The sequence below is a fragment of the Chelonoidis abingdonii genome, chromosome 5, assembly GCF_003597395.2.
Source record: "Chelonoidis abingdonii isolate Lonesome George chromosome 5, CheloAbing_2.0, whole genome shotgun sequence".
Classification (NCBI taxonomy): Eukaryota; Metazoa; Chordata; order Testudines; family Testudinidae; genus Chelonoidis; species Chelonoidis abingdonii.
Genome location: NC_133773.1, coordinates 12,857,140 through 12,878,912, shown reverse-complemented (window position 1 = coordinate 12,878,912; position 21,773 = coordinate 12,857,140). Strand labels below are relative to the sequence as shown.

Genomic DNA, 21,773 nt, shown 5'->3' with positions numbered 1-21,773 from the left:
AGGGCCTCCTGACAAGGGGAAGGAGGCCATGATCGCTCCCAGGCTTGCTTCATCAGGAGCACATGGCCATGTGCTGGGCGTAACACTGAGTCGTCAACGGCCTGCGCAGCTGCTGCTGGAATCCCTGGCACGCCAAGGCGGATGCCATCATGCGATAGCGGCATCCTGCGCACCATCAGGGAGGGGGTTACGCCACCGGTGCTAGGGGAGTCTAAGGTGCTGAGGGAATGGTGATATCATGACCATAGGGCCCTTGCCGGTGTGGAAGTTTGCAAGACTCGGATGATCAGATGCCATCGCCTGAAACCGTAGCTGTGGGAAAGCAGGATCCGGCCTCGCTCGGAGTCCAATAGCTCCTTGGAAGTCTTACCCCCTGCGTGGGAACCAGAGAGGATGTCCTCCATAGTGGGGTATCAGACTCTAGACATGTGAAAGGTCCCCTGACGATGCCGCCCCAAACATGGTGAGTGACTTGGTCTTGGAGTCTCCCAATGATGCCAATCGTCCATAGGAAACAGCATATGCGACATCGGTGGAGGTGGAGGCGCCTATGGCCACGCACTTGGGGAATGCCTGTTGGGGCTGTTTGAATAGGCCAAACGCAGAACCGTAACTGGAAGCACCAAACGGTTGCTAGAAAGTGGGGTAATGTCCTGTGCAGGAGGGAAGATGGCATTGCGAAAGTACGCGTCCTTATATCAAGGGCGGCAAATACGCAGACTTCAGGACCCAGGACAGATAATGGTTCCCAGGGATACATGCGGAACTTCAACTATTATCATAAGCTGGTTGAATTCTTGTGGGTCCTAGGACAGGTCTGAGACCGGCGTACGGTTGGGGTTAGGGAATAAGGGAGTAACCCCTTTGTCCCCTCCGTCCACCGCGTCGGCCACCTCTCTGTAAGAGGAATTGCGCCCGGAAGGAGTCCCTGAAGAGGGACAGGGTTGGAACAAGGGAGATGGCCACCATGCTCCACCATGTGTAGAAGACAGCGGACTGAAAGTTTAACTGGGGACCAACGCCAACGAGAGTAGGAGTGGGATCAGGCCTGAACTGGTACGCCACCCACGCCCAGGAGGCGCACCTTTGAAAAGATTGATTTTGGTCCCCAGTAGTCGATTGCGAAGGTGACCTGAAAGTTGGCCCTCTCGGGGTCGACTGGCGTCGTGCGAGCCACATCAGCCGTAGCCCGTCCTGCACAAGCCTACTTGTGCTAGGTCAACAGAGGAGGTGAGGCCGGGTTGCTGGGGACGGCAATGCCTGCCAAGTAGGACGTTGCGTATGCCACGCCGAAGAGATCACATGAGGACCCTGGTGTCCATGCAGGCTTTGCCAATCTGGATTGATTTCACCGCAAAGAGGACCTCCAACCAACAACGGTAAAGTCGGAAAGGCAGGAGATCATCGAATCCTACATGAGATCTCTATGGACGAGCTGGAAAGGGAAGCTCTGGCCACTGTGTTTCCTTCTTCAAGGGGGGCGGTGAGCTCTTGGCGCGAGCCTTGTGATGGAGAAGCTCCATAAATTAATCCATTGCCATCCAGGTGTTACGGGTTATAGGGACTAGCAGTGCTGCATTGATGCCACGTAGGGCTAATAGGGCTGTTGCACAGTACACCTTGGCGAGTGAGTAGGGTCACTCGCTAGCCCCTACGGATTCGGGGCTGGCGCATGCTGCCATCCCATCCCTGTTCTTAACCCACTGAATGACCAGTGAGCAGGGAGGAGGCGGCACAAGCAAGTAGTCAAACCCTCCAGAGAGTATCCGGCAATCGCCAGGAAGTCCGAATAAACGGGTAGGGCCCGTTCTAATGGGGCAACTGCCGAAGAATATCCACTACCCGGTTTCCGTTCTCCGGGACCTGCCTGCACCTGAGGTCCACACTGAGCACTACTACTGCAGACCGGCGGTGCCGGGGGTTCAGAAGCATCTACTTTGTCATGGCAATTGCAAACCCTCGCCGTTGGAGATGCCTCCGGCGTGGAGGGATACAGTAAGCTCCACCAACAGTGGCGTACCGGGGACTGTCCAGCAACCGGATTCTACTGGTCCACGTGGGATAGGTATCAAACGGAGCCTGCGCGCCAGTGTGTCGGCAGGTCGTGCCGGGCAATCCGGCCTAAGAACAAGCTCTTCTGCCACGTGAGATTGCTGGAAGCAGTAGGAGCACAGGGAGCTCGACACGGCGTGCACGGGGAGCAGTCAGCCACTGGGATCGACGGTTTGTGGGGACCCGGGATCGACGGTGCCGGAGTCGACGGTGCCTCAGTAGGTGGTTGGTGCGGGTGATCCGAGTTAGATTGAGCTCTTGGCTGCGGTGGCCAGTTGGCACGGAAGCAGCAAGACAGGAACTCAACATGGCGCGTGCGGCGGGAGCAAGTCAGGGCACTGGGTCCGACGACCCTTGTGGGACCGGGATCGACGGTGCGGAGTCGTCGGTGCCGACCCAGGCGGAGTCGGGTTGCCAGGGTGATCCGAGTTAGATGACTCTCTGGCTGCGGTGCCGTTGGCATGGGAAGCAGCAGGAGCAGAAAGCTCACCACAGCGCATGCCGGGAGCAGTCAGGCACCCGGATTCGACGCACCTTGTGGGACCGGATCGACGGTGTCGAGCTAGCCGGTGCCACGCAGGAGTCGGTGCCGGGCGATCGACTGAGATGAGCTCACTGGCTGCGTGGAAGATGGCTCGGAAGCAGCAGAGCAGGAAGCTCAACCGACGGCGCAATGCCCGGGAGCGCCAGGAGTCAAACACGAGCGTGCCAGGGAGACTGTCGGCATGGCAGGAGAGCCGGTCGGCTTCCTCAACCTCAGAGAGATGAGCGGTGCGCGAGTCGACTTTCGGTGCTGCAACAGCCGTGCCAGCGGGGTCCGGTGCGGGAGAGCTCTGCCGCCAAAGTAAGCCCCGTCACTTGTGTAGAAAGGTGAGGGGAAATGAATAGTGCCGCTCCATGTGTTTCGGCTGTGAACACGTGCACAATGGGGCCACTTATCTGCGAAATGCAATCCCCGAGCACATAAACAGAAGTCGCTGTGGATCTCCTGTCAGCAACGGCTGGAGGGCCGGCCAGCATGGACTAAGAACTGTTTTGAGCCAGGATGGGGCTCGGGCAACCGGTTGCAGGAAGGGGCTACTCCCAAAACCCGCTAACTACACTAAAACTAGTATTAAGAAAAACATTAGGGCTTGTAACTGGTCTAACTGGAACACAAGAACTAAGAGTAGCTAGGGAAGCGGAGGTAGCTAAGCTGCACTCCACTGTTCCAACGAACCGACAGCGGGCCGGTAAGAAGGAAACGAGGGCGGCTGGGTCGGCAGGGTATTATCCGGCACAATAGTGGCACCACTCCAGGGGGCGCCCTGCCGACCCACTGAGTGTTGCTAGGGACAGTCTCCGAGAACGTGCCAGCGCGCGCACACACTAACTGAAGGATAGAGCAATCACTCGAAAAGAACTGAGGGTACTAGGCCCGCATGCTCCTCAGCAACCATACTAATGAGTGACAGGTTTCTAAGCACGGCGTGGCCGGTAGGAGTACTGCTGCAAAAAATCTCCGATCAAAGGCGCAGGGGCGCACCGACACCTAAAGTGGAGCACCCACAGGGACATCTCTCGAAGAAGAATGTTTATTCCCCAAAAGGATATCTTTCCATATCAGGAATGGCTACAGCATTGAAAAGCAAAGCAAAGCACTCACACATCAGTGTGTGGAACTATTCTGGCGGCTTCTTGCTTGATCGCTCCCAGCAGACTGACGATTGACTTTTTAGCACTACATTATACAACAGTATGCTTAGATGAATAAATATAGTATTTCTGGCACTCAGACAATTGCTGAGCTGTTTATTTGATACAAGAGGGGAATCTTTATTGCAGATGTGGATTCTTGAACTGGCTTGAATTTAATACCAGGTTGTGGCTGATTCCACAAATGGTTAGTAAGGTCCTGACTGTGTGGTTTTGTGTTTCAATCCTGTTTATGAGGGCTCTAAGATAAAGGTTCTAACTAGAGTATTTCGCTGTGTGTTTCTGACAGCCTAGCCATTTTGGTGTAACGGAGTTAACTATCTTCCAATCCTCAGGAACAACATCCAAAAAAGGATCAATCTACCACTCATGGCTTCAGTTGTGGAGGTAGTAGGGGAAAGCTAGCTGCCTAGATTTCCCAGAATGCAATGACATGCAAATGTGGCTGTGCATCAGGCTGGTTGTCAATGGACAAGCCCAGCTGACAAGTGGATGAACTGTTCCATCCCGGTTACACTCAGTATAGTTCTCTCTGTAATGTAGGTGGGAGCCTGAGCGAGCTAGCTTCCCACAGACCGTAGTGAAAGTGCCCCCCTTAGAATCCCTATTCTGAAGCAAGTTAGTCAATAGGAGCCTGTGATGTTCTAAGGAAACTGCATTTTGGATTGGCAGAGAATCACAGAAATCACCATTCACACAGTAAATTCATTTTAACCACAAGACAGACAGACCAAAATGACACATTTCAAATTCAGGTCACTCTCAGCTCATCACTTGAACTGAAGCTTTTTATGTACATATTCTATATAGTGCCTGAAAACAAAGCTCCATTAATTTCTCTTCCAGAGAACCTCAGTGCCTGTGAAAGTCACAAGCTGCCATTTTGCTCTCCAGTCAGATGCTTTATAGCAGGGGTGGGCAAACTTTTTGGCCTGAGGGCCACATCCGGATACAGAAATTGTATGGTGGGCCATGAATGCTCACGAAATTGGGGGTTGGGCTGAGGGCTTCGGCTGGGGGTGTGGGCTCTGAGGTGGGGCTAGGGATCAGGGGTTGGGGGTGCAGGAGGGTGCTCCAGGCTGGGACCACAGGGCTTAGAGGAGGGAGGGGGATCAGGGCTGGGACAGGAGGTTGGGGCGCAGAAGGGGGTCAGGGGTGCAGGCTCAGGCGGCGCTTACCTCAAGCAGCTCTCGGAAGCAGTGGCACTTCCTCCCTCCAGCTCCTATGTGGAAGACTGGCCAGGCGGCTCTGCCCTGCAGCTCCCATTGGCCGGGGTTACAGACCAATGGGAGCTGCAGGGGCAGTGTGCAGAGTCCCCTGGCTGCCCCTACGTGTAGGAGGTGAAGGGGGGAACGTGCTGCCGCTTCCAAGAGCCATGCGGAGTGGGGCAAGCCCCTGACCCCATTCCGTGGCTGGAGCTTGAGGGCCAGATTAAAATGCCTGAAGGGCCAGATACGGCCCATAGTTTGCCCACCTCTGCTATATAGACAGTGAAGAATTCCTCTGAAGTTTTGCACTTTGTGATCCATACTCCATTTTTCCTAGAGATAAATTCAGCTAGCTGAAGCCATTTTTCTTCTGGCCATTTCTGTTTGGATCCAGCCCTTTTATAAAATGGGATTTCCCAGTTCTTCAGCCTTAGTTATCATCCTGCAGGGAAGGAAATTTCCTTCAGGGGCCCTGTTTCCTTACATGTGGCTAAAGGAGTTTCTCTTGGCTGTCCCCCCTCCACCCACCTATTTCTCAGTTAGAAAGAACAGTCCTGATTTCCTGGCTCTGATCTGGCCAGTGTGGAAAGCAGGCAATGATTCTCTTCCTAACCACCTACTCCCGTGGGGAGTAGCCTAACTCAAAACAATGGAGACAGCAGGCTCTCTTCTTTTCTTTTTTGGTTAAATTTTAAAATTAATTTGTGCAGAGGGAAACCCTATCTGAGGTTTAAATAGACTAGTGGGGGGAAATGGCCCCGTTGGTCCAGCAATGGTCAAGGACGTCCATCCCCTGCAGTAAAACAATATGTGGAAGACAGAATTGCTGGCCCACTGAAGAACAGAAAACAACGCCTTGCATAACTAGAAGGATTAGCCATACAGTATCTAAGACCACACCTGCACCCACAGGTAAAGGCAGCAGGACAGAAAAGCGTAGGGGGAAAAGAGTTCTGTGGTGACATGGTCATATTGCTTTTCACTTCGTCCCTGCGGCACACTAGGAATTCTGCCTCACGACACCCAAAACATTCCTAGGAAGGATGCTCAAGTCACAGGAACTCCATTCTATGGCTGAACAGAGGCAAAAGGCTTGCTGCCTGTATTCTAGGCCCCCAATATATACCAGCTCAACTCCCGCTCCAAGAACTAATATCTTCCTTCCATTTTACTTCTACTTAAAATAAAAACAGTTGAAGAGATATTTTGGCCAGAGACACTGAAATATACGTTTGGCCTGAGGCACCACTCAAATGTAGAGGGCACTATCCTGGCTCCACTGAAGTCAATGGCAAAACTCTGACTTCAGCGTGGCCAGAATCTCTTCCAAAATGTTCACACACGGCAGAAAGGCCCCTGATTTGTAACGTCTCATCCGGCCGTCCAGACGCTGAGCGAAATGCTCTGAGCTCAACACCTACTTCTGAAGGACAAAATACTTCAGGCAGAATTTAAACCTGAGGTCCTATGAAGTCTAGATTTTTCAAAACTGATTCTTAGAACACTAAATCCTCTCTCACCCATCCATATGCAAACAAACAGTTAAGTTGCAGAGTAATGCGAACATCTTAAAATAAAATTAAATACAAATAACCACTCAATATCAATTTTTCCAAATAAAAAATAATACTTCGCATTTTTATATTTGAGGAGCTCAAAGCACTTTGCAAACAATAATTCTCTCAATACCCACAGGTAAATATTATTCTACCCGTTTTACAAGTGGGTAATGGAAGCACACAAAAGTTAAATGATTTACCGAAGGTCACACAGTTCATCAGTGGCAGAGTTGGGGATGGAATCCAAAAGCACCGACTCTGAGTCCCCTACTTTATCCACTGGACATTATTGCCTTACTGCATTCAGAGGTTTTATGTTTTACATGTATGTTATTAACTGGAAAACATAAAAATAAAGTATTTAGGATACTGTCTGAAAATGTACAGCAAGGAAGACATTTACCTACTGTAGGAAAATTTGTATTTTTTATTAGACTCTCTTAGAAGCGGCTATGCATAGCTTTAGAAAACTGTGTAAAGATCCATCAATATTTTGCTAGCTCTTCCAAACACTACCTTCGTAAACATAATAAGAATATTGTTCTACAAATATAACTACTAGTCACAGGTTTAGGGGTAGGAGACTCCATCTGCCTAATATAATCAACTTTCAGATGAGTAAACAGCTTTTCAAAATGCTCAGTACAAAACTCCCACTCATTCCTCCTCAGGTGACTTGACCGCCTTAATTGCAATGTTTATTACTGTAACCCAAAGCCGGACCAATCACTTGGCACTCTACCTAATAAATAAAAATCTGTTTATAATGGATTTACCCTGAAGACGTTTCAAATGACTAAGGTAAATGCCAGTACTGAGGAAGCCTATAAATTCTTACCTCTTCACAGACTTGCTAGTTTTCAGTTGCTTCTGTAAGAGTACTGTCTCATGCATTTAAAATGAACTGAAACATTCAGAAGCAGCATGAACTACATTAGATTCCAAAACTTTTTTCCCCCAAAACCTAGTTCAACAAAAGAAGAATGGGAATTTTCTTTAGGATTGAAACACTAGTTTTGTAAAGCACTGATCCCTGAATTTGAATTGGGGGGAGGTTCAAGCTTTGAAAGTGAAACCAAAACATGCAATAACCGTAGAACAGGATGAGCTTGAATGATAAACTAGATGATTTAGGACTGACACCAAAAGCCACAGTCTTGTGTTTGCGGTGGAGAGCTGTACCACCTCAGGGGGAGCATGGGAGGTCTTGTGCACCAGAGAGGCACTCCCAGAGCTTCCCAGTTACACTGAGGGGAAAAATTTCCTACACCTCCTTGAAGAGTGCAGAATAATTCCTTGCACAGCCAGTCATCTCTGCTGGCTGGTACGAAAGGGAGGACAGAGCTAGGACTCCAACTATGCCCCCACCATCCTCTTGTTCAGCCAGTTGGCCCCAATGGGGCAATTGAGAAGCATTCCTGATCACAGAGGTTGCGATTTTGGTTTCCCCTGACAAAGGCCACTCCTTATGCCTTCCTCTCCCACTGTGAGCTTTACCCACGATCCAGGTTAAAAAAAACCTCTTACACTGCTAAAGTCACACTGGTATGCATCTTACATTGTTTAATCAACATACAATTGCCTGACCTACAGCTCGCTTGCAAGGCTCTCCCTGTGGGTTCTTGGGGAGGTGACTGCGACTAGAAAGCCTAGGTCGCCTCCTCTTCAAGGGAAAAGCAAAGGAGTAAAGAATTTAGAAAAGATTTTCAGAAGCAGCTAGTGATTTCAGTTGCCCACTGGGACACCTTAGAGAGGCCTGATTTTCAGAACATGGGTGCTCAGCTCTTTCTGAAAGCGAGGTCCCTTCACAGTGTCTCACGGTGGACCCCCAAAAATGAAGGCATCAAAATAACTGCTCACGGTTAAAGTCTTGGACTTTGTTTATTCTCCTTTTCTCCCATTTTCACTCAAGAGAAGACTGGCTGGATAGAGGGAGCACAGTCCATCCTACCAGTTGCCACTTCTCTTCCCTGCTCTCTCTAGCACAGGGATGCAGGAGAGGCACACCTGAGAATTTAAACTCTAAAGCATTCAGCAAATGGTTGAAACAGCAGTATCTTGGGGCGCTGGTATAATGCAAAGGAAAGGGATTTACATGCAGAAAATAAATGATCAAAATCCTGTAACGTAGCGTATCATGGCACCACTCTCCAAAGGGACTAGGAATAGCCAGGGACAGCGTAAACAGGAACCAGCACAGGATATTGCTTCAGTGCTTCACTGGTGCAAGAGTGCTCACAAACATTATCTTTTAGCGTTAAACATCATCAGTTCTCCTGTAGAAACACATTTTGGATCTAAGGCTCCTACCTTTCTAAGACATCTGAGGATTACAGCTGAAACCCAGTGTACCTATTGTGACTGTCCAAAAGAATAGAGACACAGATATATCGTGTATTTATGCCTACTAGGATGAGAACACTATATAGTGATACTTGCTAATATCATATACTCCCAATCTCCTTGTGTACTTTGATTTATATAGCAGGCTATGCATTAAGCACCTTACCATTTGCCTTGTATTTACTTCATTATCAGAATAAAAAATAAAATGTAAAATTCTATATAATATAAATAGAATGCTGTTTGCACTATGTCAACTCTGGCAATTTATTTTAAGACATTTATGCTTCAATCATGACCCCCTCCCCCGAAATCAATGGGCATTTTGCTGTTGACTTTATTAGGGTTAATGTTTCACCTTCCGTCTCTTGAAGGTTCTAAGGATATACTATTCAAAATGGAAAAACTTAAAGCTATTATCATGACAGCTGTTTTATGTTTAATCACCGGTATCTTAGTTAATCACCCTTCATCTTAATGAAAGCATTCACCCATTAGTTGGATAGCCTCTAACACCTGTGGGGGAAGGGGTTTTCCATAGGACCTTAACAAAAATTTAAGTGTTTTCATTCTATTGTTTTTTAAAGCAGATTTGATATTTCTTTTTCTAGCTTCTCTCAATCAAAGATTTTTATTTTCATTACTTCTCCAAAATGGAAAAAAACTTTCACATTTTGGAATACAGATTTTTTGGGGGGAGGAGAGACGGAGGGGGTCGAAGGAGGGGGTCAGGTGGAGGTAAAAGGTCTGAGGAGGTTCTAAAATGACAAGTTTTGAGTTGAAAATATCCTTCCATGTGACCAAAGACGGCAGTGCAAAATCCAAACCCAGAAAATACCCCATCAATTGACAGTCTTCATTTTTTGTCAGTAGTTTCCATAGAAAACTATCAAAAGGTTTTTTTTTTTTTAAAGTTTAAAGGGTCTTTAAATTTAGAAAAAAATTGACCAGCCCTACCAGTATCTGTGTTTTTTTAAACTGTAGAATTTCATATTTTAGTACATTTGTATTGCATGTTTGCTTAGTATCTTTTATTTGCACTTTTTATATGTTCAGATACGTTGTACCATCTTCTTTAAAAAAAAAAAATCATGGTAATTCATCTGACAAAACCAACCAGTGGGAATGCAAGTATGTTAATGGTTAAATTCTGCCTTCTGATGGATAGATCTGAGAAGCTTTTAATGAAGTCAGTGGGAAATGTGCAAGCATATCTTCAGGCAGAATTTGGCCATTACAGTTTAAATCCAGTCTCTTAGGCCAATTTCAAAGTTGGGGGCCTCAAGTGAGACATTGCTAAAATATTGAGCAGCCTAGTTTTACAACAAACATATTGAGCACCAGCAGTTCCAACTGCAGAAAAATCAGGCTACTTTTACTTCAGTGCCTAAGCTTAAGCATTCAACTTTGAAAATGTGTCCACTGCCTCAAACTTAGGAAGTTAGTCACCAATAACGTACGTTCTAGTTTCCTGTGATGAGCCACAAGAAACAATGTCAGTGCAACTCCCAAATGCTGCTCAGTACCCCTGTAAAATCAGATGTCCAGCATGATTAACAGTGCTTTTCATATGGCTGGACTTGGCAGCTTTTATGACAAGAACATCTACATCTTACGTATCAGACAGTATGCTGTTCCTCAAAGGGAACACACTGGTTTATCTTGTAAAAGCAGCAGAGAATCCTGTGGCACCTTATAGACTAACAGACGTTTTGGAGCGTGAGCTTTCGTGGGTGATTACCCACTTCGTCAGACGCACGTAGTGGAAATTTCCAGGGGTAGGTATATATATGCTAGCAAGCAAGCTAGAGATAATGAGGTTAGTTCAATCAGGGAGGAAGGGGCCCTGTTCTAGCAGTAGAGGTGTGAAAACCAAGGGAGGAGAAACTGGTTCTGTAATTGGCAAGCCATTCACAGTCTTTGTTTAGTCCAGAGCTGATGGTGTCAAATTTGCAGATGAACTGAAGCTCAGCAGTTTCTCTTTGAAGTCTGGTCCTGAAAGTTTTTTGCTGCAGGATGGCCACCTTAAGGTCTGCGATAGTGTGGCCAGGGAGTGTGAAGTTGCTCTCCTACAGGTATTGTATATTGCATTCCTGATTTCTGATTTGTGTCATTTATCCTTTCCGTAATGACTGGTCCAGTTTGGCCGATGTACATAGCAGAGGGGCATTGCTGGCATATGATGGTGTATATTACATTGGTGGACGTGCAGGTGAATGAACCAGTGATGGTATGGCTGATCTGGTTAGGTCCTGTGATAGTGTCGCTGGTGTAGATATGTGGGCAGAGTTGGTTTATCTTGCTTTATTATATATGGGAGTGAATTTTACACAACATTCTCCCTAGTTTTTATAATAATTTCACTAACAGTGACCTAAATAAACGTATAATTCTAATTTACAATTCTTGCATTGTTTAAACTATACTTGTTTCATAAATCTCAGGCTCTTGTCTGCTTTGGATAAACATGTAGATAAGTTTCTAATTAGTTAATAGACTACTCCCGAGTTCTTTGATCAGAGTGTATCTTTGATCAAAGAATCTATGGTTGAGGGAAAATTTCTATGCCTCTGTTTGTAATATATTGCTTAATTTCCACTTTACTTGCATCATAATGTCCTTAATGCAAGTGATTCTTAAACTCTTAAACGTGTGCTAAAAGCTTTGTAGTGTGAAATAAGTTATTTGAATACACTTTCTGCTAACAAAGGTATATTCACAATACACTTAGGATGTAGTGGGTTAACGTACCAGACGCTCCATGGTGCATTTGATATGCAGTCGACTCCTAGACAGGCTGGAACAAATTCAGACCCACTGTCAGGAATGCACCTCCACCGGCTTCAACAGAGTTACAGCAAGCTGAATTTAACTTTAAGGAAGCCTGCTGGCAGATATGAGCTGGATTAAAGAAAAAACCCAGCTCCAACAGATATCAAGAAAATGATAATAAAATTTTATATTTTTCTGTGTGTACACTCAGCCAAGGTAAAACTTTACAATAGAAGTGAAGAATTAGAGAGGACAAGACTATAGTAGAATTATTCTTTATTTCATTAAGGGATCTTCTAATTGAAAAGGAACGAAAATCAAATCATGCACAGCATACACCAAAGGACCAAGAAATAGAAATTAGCCAATCTCCAGCAGACTTTTTCTCAAATTTACAAGAGGGATCCCAGTGAGAGGAAAGTTGCTTACATCACATTACTGTGAACAACTGGCTACTAGACACATCTGGAAATGACAGGCTGCTTCAAGTTCAGTTGTGGGGGAAAAAAGTCTTTGCAAATATTTTGAGAGTTCTACTCTGGGGAAAGACCAGGAAAGTCAGGTCAATTAAAACAATCAACAAATCTACAGCAGTCTCGCAATCTTGCAAGCATGAGATACTGTTTCAAGATATTACTGCAAGGCTCAGTAAGTGGGTTGATATTTTCTTCCTATGCTTTGATTGTTCGAGAGTAGAAGGCCAAGCTTACACTGAAAATGAACAAATACCTTACAAATTTGTAGGCCAAGAAAGGAAGCAAACCTTACCAAGTATAAGCTGCCTAAAGGAGGTAATTAAGGGTAGTTATAAATAAAATGTCAAGCTAAGAGGATGCTGTTAAAGGGACACTGTCAAGATTGACAGACCTGCAATTAGACTTACTGGCATGTAGGCAATCTGTACCTCAGACAGTCCTTTTGGTGCTGTCTACCAACTCACAAAAAAGAAACTGACTGGCAGAGCCAAGGTAACAGCATGACACACAAATACACAGGTCAAAATACATCCCATACTCCATGTTAGCTCATCTTGAAGACTAGCTGAGATTTTATGCATGCAGACTAGTTTGGAGGGGATGGTAGTGTTTTCACTATCAAGGGAATTTTATTTTAATAATTGGGATAGGGAATTATATTTCCCGGATACCTTATATTTAAAGAAATGCTTATTACGGGCTGCTACAATAAAAGTGTCCTTTTCCAAATAACATATCTGGGAAATACAAAACTCCACTAATACACCCCAATGTATGGCTGTATGCTCTTCTTGAAAATCGCTGCCAGATCATGTTCTGGCAGCACTGAAGAGTTTGCTACTAAAAATGGTTGCAAATTTTAATTCAAAATATTTTGGGTCCTGCCAAATTAAAAATCTGAAATTCAGAAAATGTTCACCAGTCTAGCTGAAATAGTGCAGTATGATACTAAGTGGCAAATAGAGTTGAAGCATTTTAGTGTTATTAAATAATGGATTTAAAATTATGGTACTAAAGGGGGAAATATTTTGCAGATCATATCATAAGAAACAAAAAAATTAGGTACAAAAAGGTACCGTATAAATCCTAAAAAAGTAGTCAAGTCAAAGCATGTATTAGAAAGTGCCACACGGGGCAGAGAACAAGATCTTCTAAACTGAAAGGTTCTGCACTATCCAAGAGGTGATAAAGACAATGTATATGGTACACCAAGAAGGAATCTCGGCCCGAGTGATCAGTATGTATAGATTCTGAGTACTACCATGAAAGAGGTTTTATTTATTTTGGAGGTTTTGTTTTTTTTTTTTATTAGGAAAGGATCAAAACATGGGACCCGAAACCTCCATGGCACACTGATGTTGAGAACTCCATGATCCAGCAAGACTCCATGGTCGTCTCATTTCCAGAGAGAGAACACCTCACTGCGCTATCATCAAGGTTAGATTCGGCTGGAACCTCTTCCATGCTGCCTTAGACTCCAGAGCATAAGTTTTCATTTTAAACAGAACGTCAGACTCAAGCTGTTATGGTGAGTGAGAGGGGTTCAAAAACAATGAGCTGAGTGTAACGGGTACAGTGATGTCTGCCTGAGTTTGCAGAACCTGAAACAAACCTTGAGAGGTGTGACCTGCTCCCTTCATCTCCAGGGGCACTAACTCAAAATACCCAATGACAATCACTTTGGCTTTTAAAGTATTATCTGTTTCTCTGATCATAAAGACGTGTAAGAAAAGGAATGGGAACCACCATTTTATGAAGGGGGGAATCATACTGTGAACAGCTACACAAGCTATTGTAAGGGGTGGCTCATTCTGGCTGCACCAGTCAGTAGGCTTGGGAGAATACTGCCACTTTTCCCCAGTTTCCAGTCAAGAAGGACTCAAACTGAAGGAACCTAAGAGGGCTTTCTCGCCCCAAAGGGGAACCAAGCTCAAGAAGCTCATTGGAACATGTCAGCCTCACTGAGAGGAAGAGGAGCACAAGGAGCTCAGTACAGCCCACATGTGTATTCAGACCCTGCTGAGGAGAAGTTCAATCAACACAGATAACACACGTGGTAATGTTTTGAACATCTGTGCAATCAACTGCGAGTAGCATCTCATGTGGGCAGAGCTTATTTTGTGGGCGGTGCTTGGAAAAGCACTTTCCCTCCCCTCCACATCTGACCCCTAGATACTGCTTACACAATTGTCCAACTTTTCCCCTCCACTTCCTATGGGAGCAAGTTTTCATTCCTTCCCAGCTGGGGACTGTGGGCTTCTGAGAAGTTCTGAACATACAAAGGAAGAACTTCAGGTCTGGGGAGAAAGGAAGGGATAGTGGTGTTCCCTGTCTGGCTGACAGCCAGCTAGAGGAATCTTAAGTTAGGCAACCCCATCACCACCATCTGGCAGTCAGAAAGGAAACAGGTTGCAGCACACTACCCCCAGGAGTCCCTCACTGCCTCTAAATGAAGCAACCAATTTTCCAGTTTATTTAAAACAGAGGGACCCCAGTCTCTATCCCCATTTCCCCTTCTCTGGCAACAACTGCATGGAGTGGAGTTTACTACACTCCTAAGCTTGCAATAACCTGAGCTATCACCGGACTTGTATGGATCACGCCTAGCATCCCAGGAGGGCTGCTTGGGGAATGCAATGCTGAGCTTGTTTCCATAAACTCACCAGATCCAGCTGCTCCACATCTTGCTCCTTTATCATCAAGTATGCATTGGCTTTGACCCTCTTCAGATTTAGTCAGACTGGTTTGCAAATAGTTTACAATACAATGCGGTGCTGCTGAGCCCATTACTTCTGTGTAAATCAGCCTGTGATGCTCGGTAAGAGGTAAGGTGCTGCTCAACTTGGTAGAAACCAGCTGGGATTAGGTATAAAGCCGCTATCTTTTTGAGAGAAGCTGCCAATCCACAATGAACCATTTAATTCTGTGACAACTTGCTGTGCAGCAGTGTTTGTTTTCTGCCTGCCAAAGATTTTACCTACCTTGGTTTTTCCATTTCCATAAGCAGTACCTCTCATGGCTTGATTAATTACAAGCACAGATTTATGCCTTGTTATTGGGGTATGGGTGCATATACAATTGGGGGAGGATGGAAAACGGAAAGATGATGGGGAGAAAAGTTAGAGCATTGAAAGGGAACAAGTTTTCCCTACCCTTTAATAAGAAAACTGTGGTGTCAAAATGAAAATAAGAATCTCTTGAAATTTTCAAGAGAGTCAAATTGAGATAACCACTATTCTCCCATTCTGTCCATGAACATGTATTCCACAGCTAGACATTTCAACAATCGGTGGTTTAGAGCAGTGGGTCTCACATTTTCCATACTGTACCACCACACAACTTACAACAGGAAAATGTTTGGCTCCCCCACCTTCCTCTAAACCAGGAGTAGGCAACCTATGGCATGGGTGCCGAAGGCGGCACGCAAGCTGATTTTCAGTGGCACTCATACTGCCTGGGTCCTGGCCACCAGTCTGGGGGACTCTGCATTTTAATTTAATTTTAAATGAAGCTTCTTAAACATTTTAAAAGCCTTATTTACTTTACATACAACAATAGTTTAGTTATATATTATACACTTATAGAAAGAGACCTTCTAAAAACATTAAATTGTATTACTGGCACGTGAAACCTTAAATTAGAGTGAATAAATGAAGATTCGGCACACCACCTCTGAAAGGTTGCCGATCCCTGCTCTAAACATTAAGAGAAAGAGTGGAGTCCCAATCCCTTGAAACCTGTTCTCTACCCCCCAGGTTGAGAAGTCCTGGATTAGACAGCTCACTAATATCAAAAAGCTGTTTCTTGATACATTTGAAAAACAAAAGCCTTTTTTAAAATCCCTAGCCTGTGCTCCACCTCAATGTTTCCAGCCTTATCTGAAAAAAAAAGAAGTTGCTACTTGCTCCTCTGTGTCTTGGGCCCTCAAGCATTTGTAAAAAGGCAAAGAGAAAAAAAGTCTAACAGACAAGACTGCACAATAATTATTTTCAGATGGACTAACGACATTGGCTTGAAAACGGAGGGCAACTCTTGGTTATGTCAAAACACATCCTATCAAACCAATTATTTTGAAATGCATTAATCACATTCAGTAGAGGGTTTAAAAATCACAGCCATTTGTACAACATAGCTATTACAGGGAAAAGAAACAAAACTCCAAAAGTTTAAACAACAGTTTTGTAAGCTGTGTGTGATATTAAATTAATGTGAGTGAAATGTTACATGAAATATCCCACAAAATCTTCTCAAATTATGTAGAGCGCACTGCTGCTTCCACTGAAGTCAACAGGAATTTTGCTACTGACTTTAACGAGGGCAGGATCAGGCTTCTAAAGAGCAAAGTATTTGCAACATTTCTTTTAAAAAAAATGCATGGCCAAGTTCTGCTCTCAAATATGCATGAACACCTGTTGTTGTCGTCATTAGGGCACACTATGTATATGTAACTGAGGACAGATTTCAGTGACACATTATTTTATTTTTTATCTATCTTAGTCAAAATTGCTTTTTTCAATGGTTAATTGAAGAAGCTATAGCTATCTGGAATAGATTTCTAAGCAATCATGGACATCTGCTGTACCTTCCGTATGGAAGTCTAGGAGCATGTCACCAGGATCTTGTGTTACAGCTGTTCTCCTGTAGACCACGTGAATTCTTCCTCTCTCTTCTTCCATTTGTTTGCCTCGTTCCAAAGGTTCAATGAAATATTCATCCTTATCAGTTCTTATCATTCCAGCCTGGTGAAGAGGGAGGAGAGGAAGAGCACAAGGTATGTCAAAAATCCATTTTCCTGACTCGATAAATTGATAAGCATCTACTGACATTTTAAAGATGTGTGAAGAGTACAATAGCCAACAACTGAATGTAATATAGACAGATTACTGCACAGTAAAACAAAATCATTGTTGGGCTTGTTTTCATTTGGGCTTTACACTGGATCGAGAATATTTCTGGCTACTGAGCATTTTGACCTGTACATAGACAAGCTCTCATAGGTATTAATGGAAGTCATACATACATAAACACACACACACCCCACAACAAAATACATGCCTACGGCACAAGTTTTACGGGAATTCTAGTATTTGTATGTAAAATATCAGTCTTACTCATTAATTAGGTATTAATACAGATATTTATGACTTGATGAATCCAGTGCCAAGTGTCTTCAATTCATCGGTGCTCAGCATCCCACAGGAAGTGCTCTACACCTTACAGAATTGGACCTTAATTTTACTGGACACTCCCCTTAAACAACTGCTTGCCATTCAACCCCACAATTATTGATCCCTGTGGGTGAACAGGTCATTCAAACCCCTCCTTTCTGTACCGTTCTCTTGGGAGGGCTGTGAACTGGACTTACATATGTAAGTCTTAACACTGCTTTCACTGACACTAGTATTAACTGAGACTAAACTCACTGGAATCAGTTACATCAGCATAAAACAGGCAGGTAGGAGTGAAAGGAGAATCAGGTTCATGATCATGTGGTAAAAAGTCATCTTCTGATCACCTGAATGTAAATCACAGCAACCAATGGTGAGAGAATTAAGCAGTGTAATCACAGGGAAGTCAGACAGTCTTTAAAAAATCCTCTTGGGGGGGAGGGGGAAGTCTTGAGCTTTCAAACTTCCTTTAGCTCAGAGAGCAGCAGCCTGTAGTCTGTTTGGCAGAGTGACTGGGCACAGTGAACATGAGGAAAACACGCATATGAAGACTAATTGGAGATACCAGAGAAAAAACAATGGGAAATTATATTTTGAGCAATTTGCCACCTACTTTCAAAGACATAATATAAACCATCAACTCCTATATAAAAAACTTATGTATCAGGCAAGAAAGTGACTATAAACAATCATTATGCAACCAATCTTTCTTCAGTGTTGTTCCATAGTCTCGCCTCTATGGTATGACTTGGTCACTTTGCACCCAAGTATCTGAGTTACACAGAGACATCCAAATGTGGGAATACAGGGCAGGCCGTGCACCCCTCCCTCCAAGTGCAGAGGGGTTCTCTGCACCTGGATCACAGTGCTTCCTTGGGGAGTGAGGGGTAGGGGGCAAACCAGCCACCTCAGCAGCACCATCTCCCCTCTCAGCTGAACTCAGCATGGCCTTCTCCCCATGTGGGTTGCGGGGGATGGGTTCCAGATTAGGCAGGATTCAGGTGGCAGAATGAGAGGGTTAGGAAAAGAATACAAGGAATACGGCCCCAAGTACAACCTTTTCTGCACAGCCTGTCCAGCATCCCTGGGAGCTGCTGGGTCTGGTATGTGTGTTTGCCTAGCTGCATTTCTGAGAGCTCCCCTCTACAAGTAAAGCCTAATGCTAGGCTTGCACAGAAATGTACAGATAAGTACAGAAGCAAACAAGCAGCTGAGCAGAATCTCTTATATTAATTCCCAATCAGTCAACGTGGTGCAGCCTTCTGCATCCACTCCAGATTTGGATGAAACGTAACCCAGTATATAACGTGTAACTTCGCTGTGATCCAACCATAAAGTCACTAAGTTACGCATCGCAGGTGTCACATCAGCGTGCGAGAGCAAAGGCACAGTGGCATTCTTAAAATTGCAGAAATAAGCTTTGACTGAGGCTAACACTTGAGTATGGCTCCCCCCTAGAAAACGAAATATAGTGTGACAAAGCCTTTCGCCAATAAGACATTTCAAACTCTCATGCGGACCAATATGCATTTATTTCAATGCACTATCCTTAGAGAGTGGCAAATTGATTATTCTTCTCCTCTTTTCAGAAACCAAAGAAATTCAGTGCAAAAGAGCTTTTCGATGTAACATTCTGGCAGAGGATTTAAATGCCTGTAAGCCATGTATTTCAAAGTTATGGCTCTGCCTGTAACCACACTGAACATATACTGTATGGGAAAATATGAGATTTAGGCCCAGACTTTTTGAAAGTGCTCAACATCAACAACTGGGTCCGGATACTCAAAAGATCGCGGTGCATTGAATAGGAGCTGCTGGGAGCTGAACTCATAATCTGGGCTGAGAGCCTAACCCCCTGGCCCAAGCTGGGCAAAAGGGCCAAAGGAGCATGAAGAGGCTACAAAAGCCCTAGTTCTCTTCAGGGATCTGCTTACAAGGCCTGCTGTGAGAAGTGTGGTGGGACTGGTAGGTGCACTGAAGATTCTGGATCCCAGAAAGTTTTAAGTTAGACAGGCCCCAGGGAGTTACATCAGATGCCTCTTCAGCCGCCGGAGCAGCACAAGATCGGGAAGGCTCAAAGGCAGCCCCTCCCCATCAGTAATTTTGCAGATGTGCACAAGGACAGAGTTCCAACATAAACCAAAGCTTTGCATTTCAATTCTGAATCATGACACCATGTGTTTTTGTACAAAATAGAAAAATTATTTCAGCTCAGTCTCAATCTGTCAGATGTAAATGAACTGTGAAGGTTTAAAATGCAAAAAAGTTACAAATTTGAGAAGTCAAAAAAATTCCCTTGAAGTGTCATGAACATTTTATCACCTAGCACTGCTTTTTTGCTTAGAACTTGAAGAATGGGAGGTGTACTGAGAAGTAGCATTCTTATATCCATGAGAATGTATAGCACGCTGGATCTCCTACTTGGTTTTCACTGCTGTACCTTGAAATCAGTGGGTTCACCTTTAAACAGCAATAAGTACAGTCTAGGGTCACCAACTCTCCAGGATTGTCCTGGCGTCTCCAGGAATTAAAGATTATGTCATGTGATGAAACCTCCAGGAATACATCCAATCAAACCTGGCAACCCTTGTGTCCAGTAGTATCAGGATTGGACCCTATACTACTTACTGGAGAGAAATGTCTAAAGGAAATGAAAGGTGGTATCAATTGCAATCATGAATGCTCATCAATAAAACTTATCTGAAATATCTATGTTTTCCAATAGCATTTATACTGAGCAACAAAGTCATTGTGATTTGATTATTCTTATAGATAGCTTTAGTTTCCAAAATGCTTTACTGCATGAAGAATATTTACTTCAGTGCATAAGGATCAGGAGCCAAACCACATATTTTGCCTACATCATTCTTTCAGGGGGGAGTTGAAATGGTTTGACTGAATTCACTTGTATAATATAATATAATAATGTTACCATCACTTATTCAGTTTTATGCATAACACATTACTTAAATATTATGGAATTTAAGTAACTGTAAATACTACTGTTTCATTTTTTCTTTATTTTTATTATATGAGTGGCAGTAATCATTGTGATTTTTAGGTTGGAATAAGTCAAGTAACATCACATGGATTTTTCCCTTTCATGTGGATAACCAGCATTATTAGATTGGGAATGAACAAGTCCCTTTGCATGTTAATGGTTTATTTTCTTGCCATTTTTCTTGCCAAAAGTAAGTTTGTGCCTACAGTTGCTATGATACTGGTGCAAGACCTTATTTTGGCACACACATTTTGTTTAAATAACCTATTTTCTACAAAGCTGTTTGCCTACAGTTTGAAAGTAGCTGTGTCCAAAGGCAGTGTGAAATCCAGAAGGTAACTCTGGCTTCCCTTCCCAGCTTTAATATGTGTTTTTTCTTTTCTGTGTTAAATCTACAAAAAAGAAAGGTGCCTATAATTATATTATTCATAATCTGTGTGCCTTTTTGTACAAGGAATAGCAGAATAAATTGCAAAAATTAAGTGAAATTTCAACCTTTTTTTATATGTACAGAATATAAACCATGTTTTTAAGATAGACCTAGCACAAAAAAACCCAACTCATTTATTGTACCTAATAACACTCCACTTAACTTAATCTTCTGCCACCCCAGTAACACTGCTATTTAAAGGGCGGGAAATGTTCATTTAAAAACAATTAATTACTCTAAAGCCAACAGTACCCAAAGCAAGTGTCCAATTTCACATAAACATGCAAAATTTATCTGAGCTGATATTATGAAATGCAAATTTAAATAGTATAAACACAGAGAAGAAAATGGCATAGGTTCAGGATGACTTGCCATGCAAACATACCTGGCAAAGCAGAACAGCAGCTCAATGTAGAAAGCATATTCTACTCTGACTGCATTATCATTAGGCACAAACTGTAGCAGATTCCAGATTTGCCATAAAAGATGCACAATACTGTTCTTGCCTAGACATACATCTGGATTGCACACAAATAGTTGATGCAGTGTCCTTGATTTAGAGTTAGTAACGCAAATCTTAATCAATGAGAACGTTACCTTTTTATTAACAACATTTCTTGGCATTTAATGGCATCCTATGAATGTGTTCCTAATCTAACAGTTAATGTTGAGTTACAAAGTCACTGAACAACTGGAATGGGTGGCAGTAAACAAAGACCCTGGTAAGTCTTGTATGCATTCCTACCTTAACAGGTTCAGTATCCTGTTTGTATAACTTGATACTGTGTCAGTCCATGATTGTGTCACAGTATTAGTAATAGGATACAGAGCCTTTCATCTCTGAATCACGGTTTCACATCCATCCTGGGTCAGTAGTGACCAAAAGCCATTACCATTGAATTACCTACAAGAAATGAGGTCATACGCTTAATCCAGTTCACATCAAAAAACCATCTTTGCAACCAGCACCCTTGCTGGCGACCATGGCAGAGAGGCTAAGAACTGAATAGCCAGCCACTCTCCCTGTAAGGGTGTTCATTCCAGAGAACGTTTGAGGTACATTGATGGA

General features: G+C 43.9%; 1 protein-coding gene across 1 annotated transcript in view; it reads right to left on the bottom strand.

Annotated features, from left to right (window-relative positions):
- Nucleotides 1-21,773, bottom strand: part of ADAMTS3 (ADAM metallopeptidase with thrombospondin type 1 motif 3) — a 212,538-nt gene that overhangs the window by 126,470 nt on the left and 64,295 nt on the right. Inside the window, exon 4 of the mRNA XM_075066075.1 lies at nucleotides 16,688-16,844. Within this exon, the coding sequence (XP_074922176.1) occupies nucleotides 16,688-16,844 (157 nt within the window). The remainder of the gene's footprint in view (nucleotides 1-16,687; nucleotides 16,845-21,773) is intronic.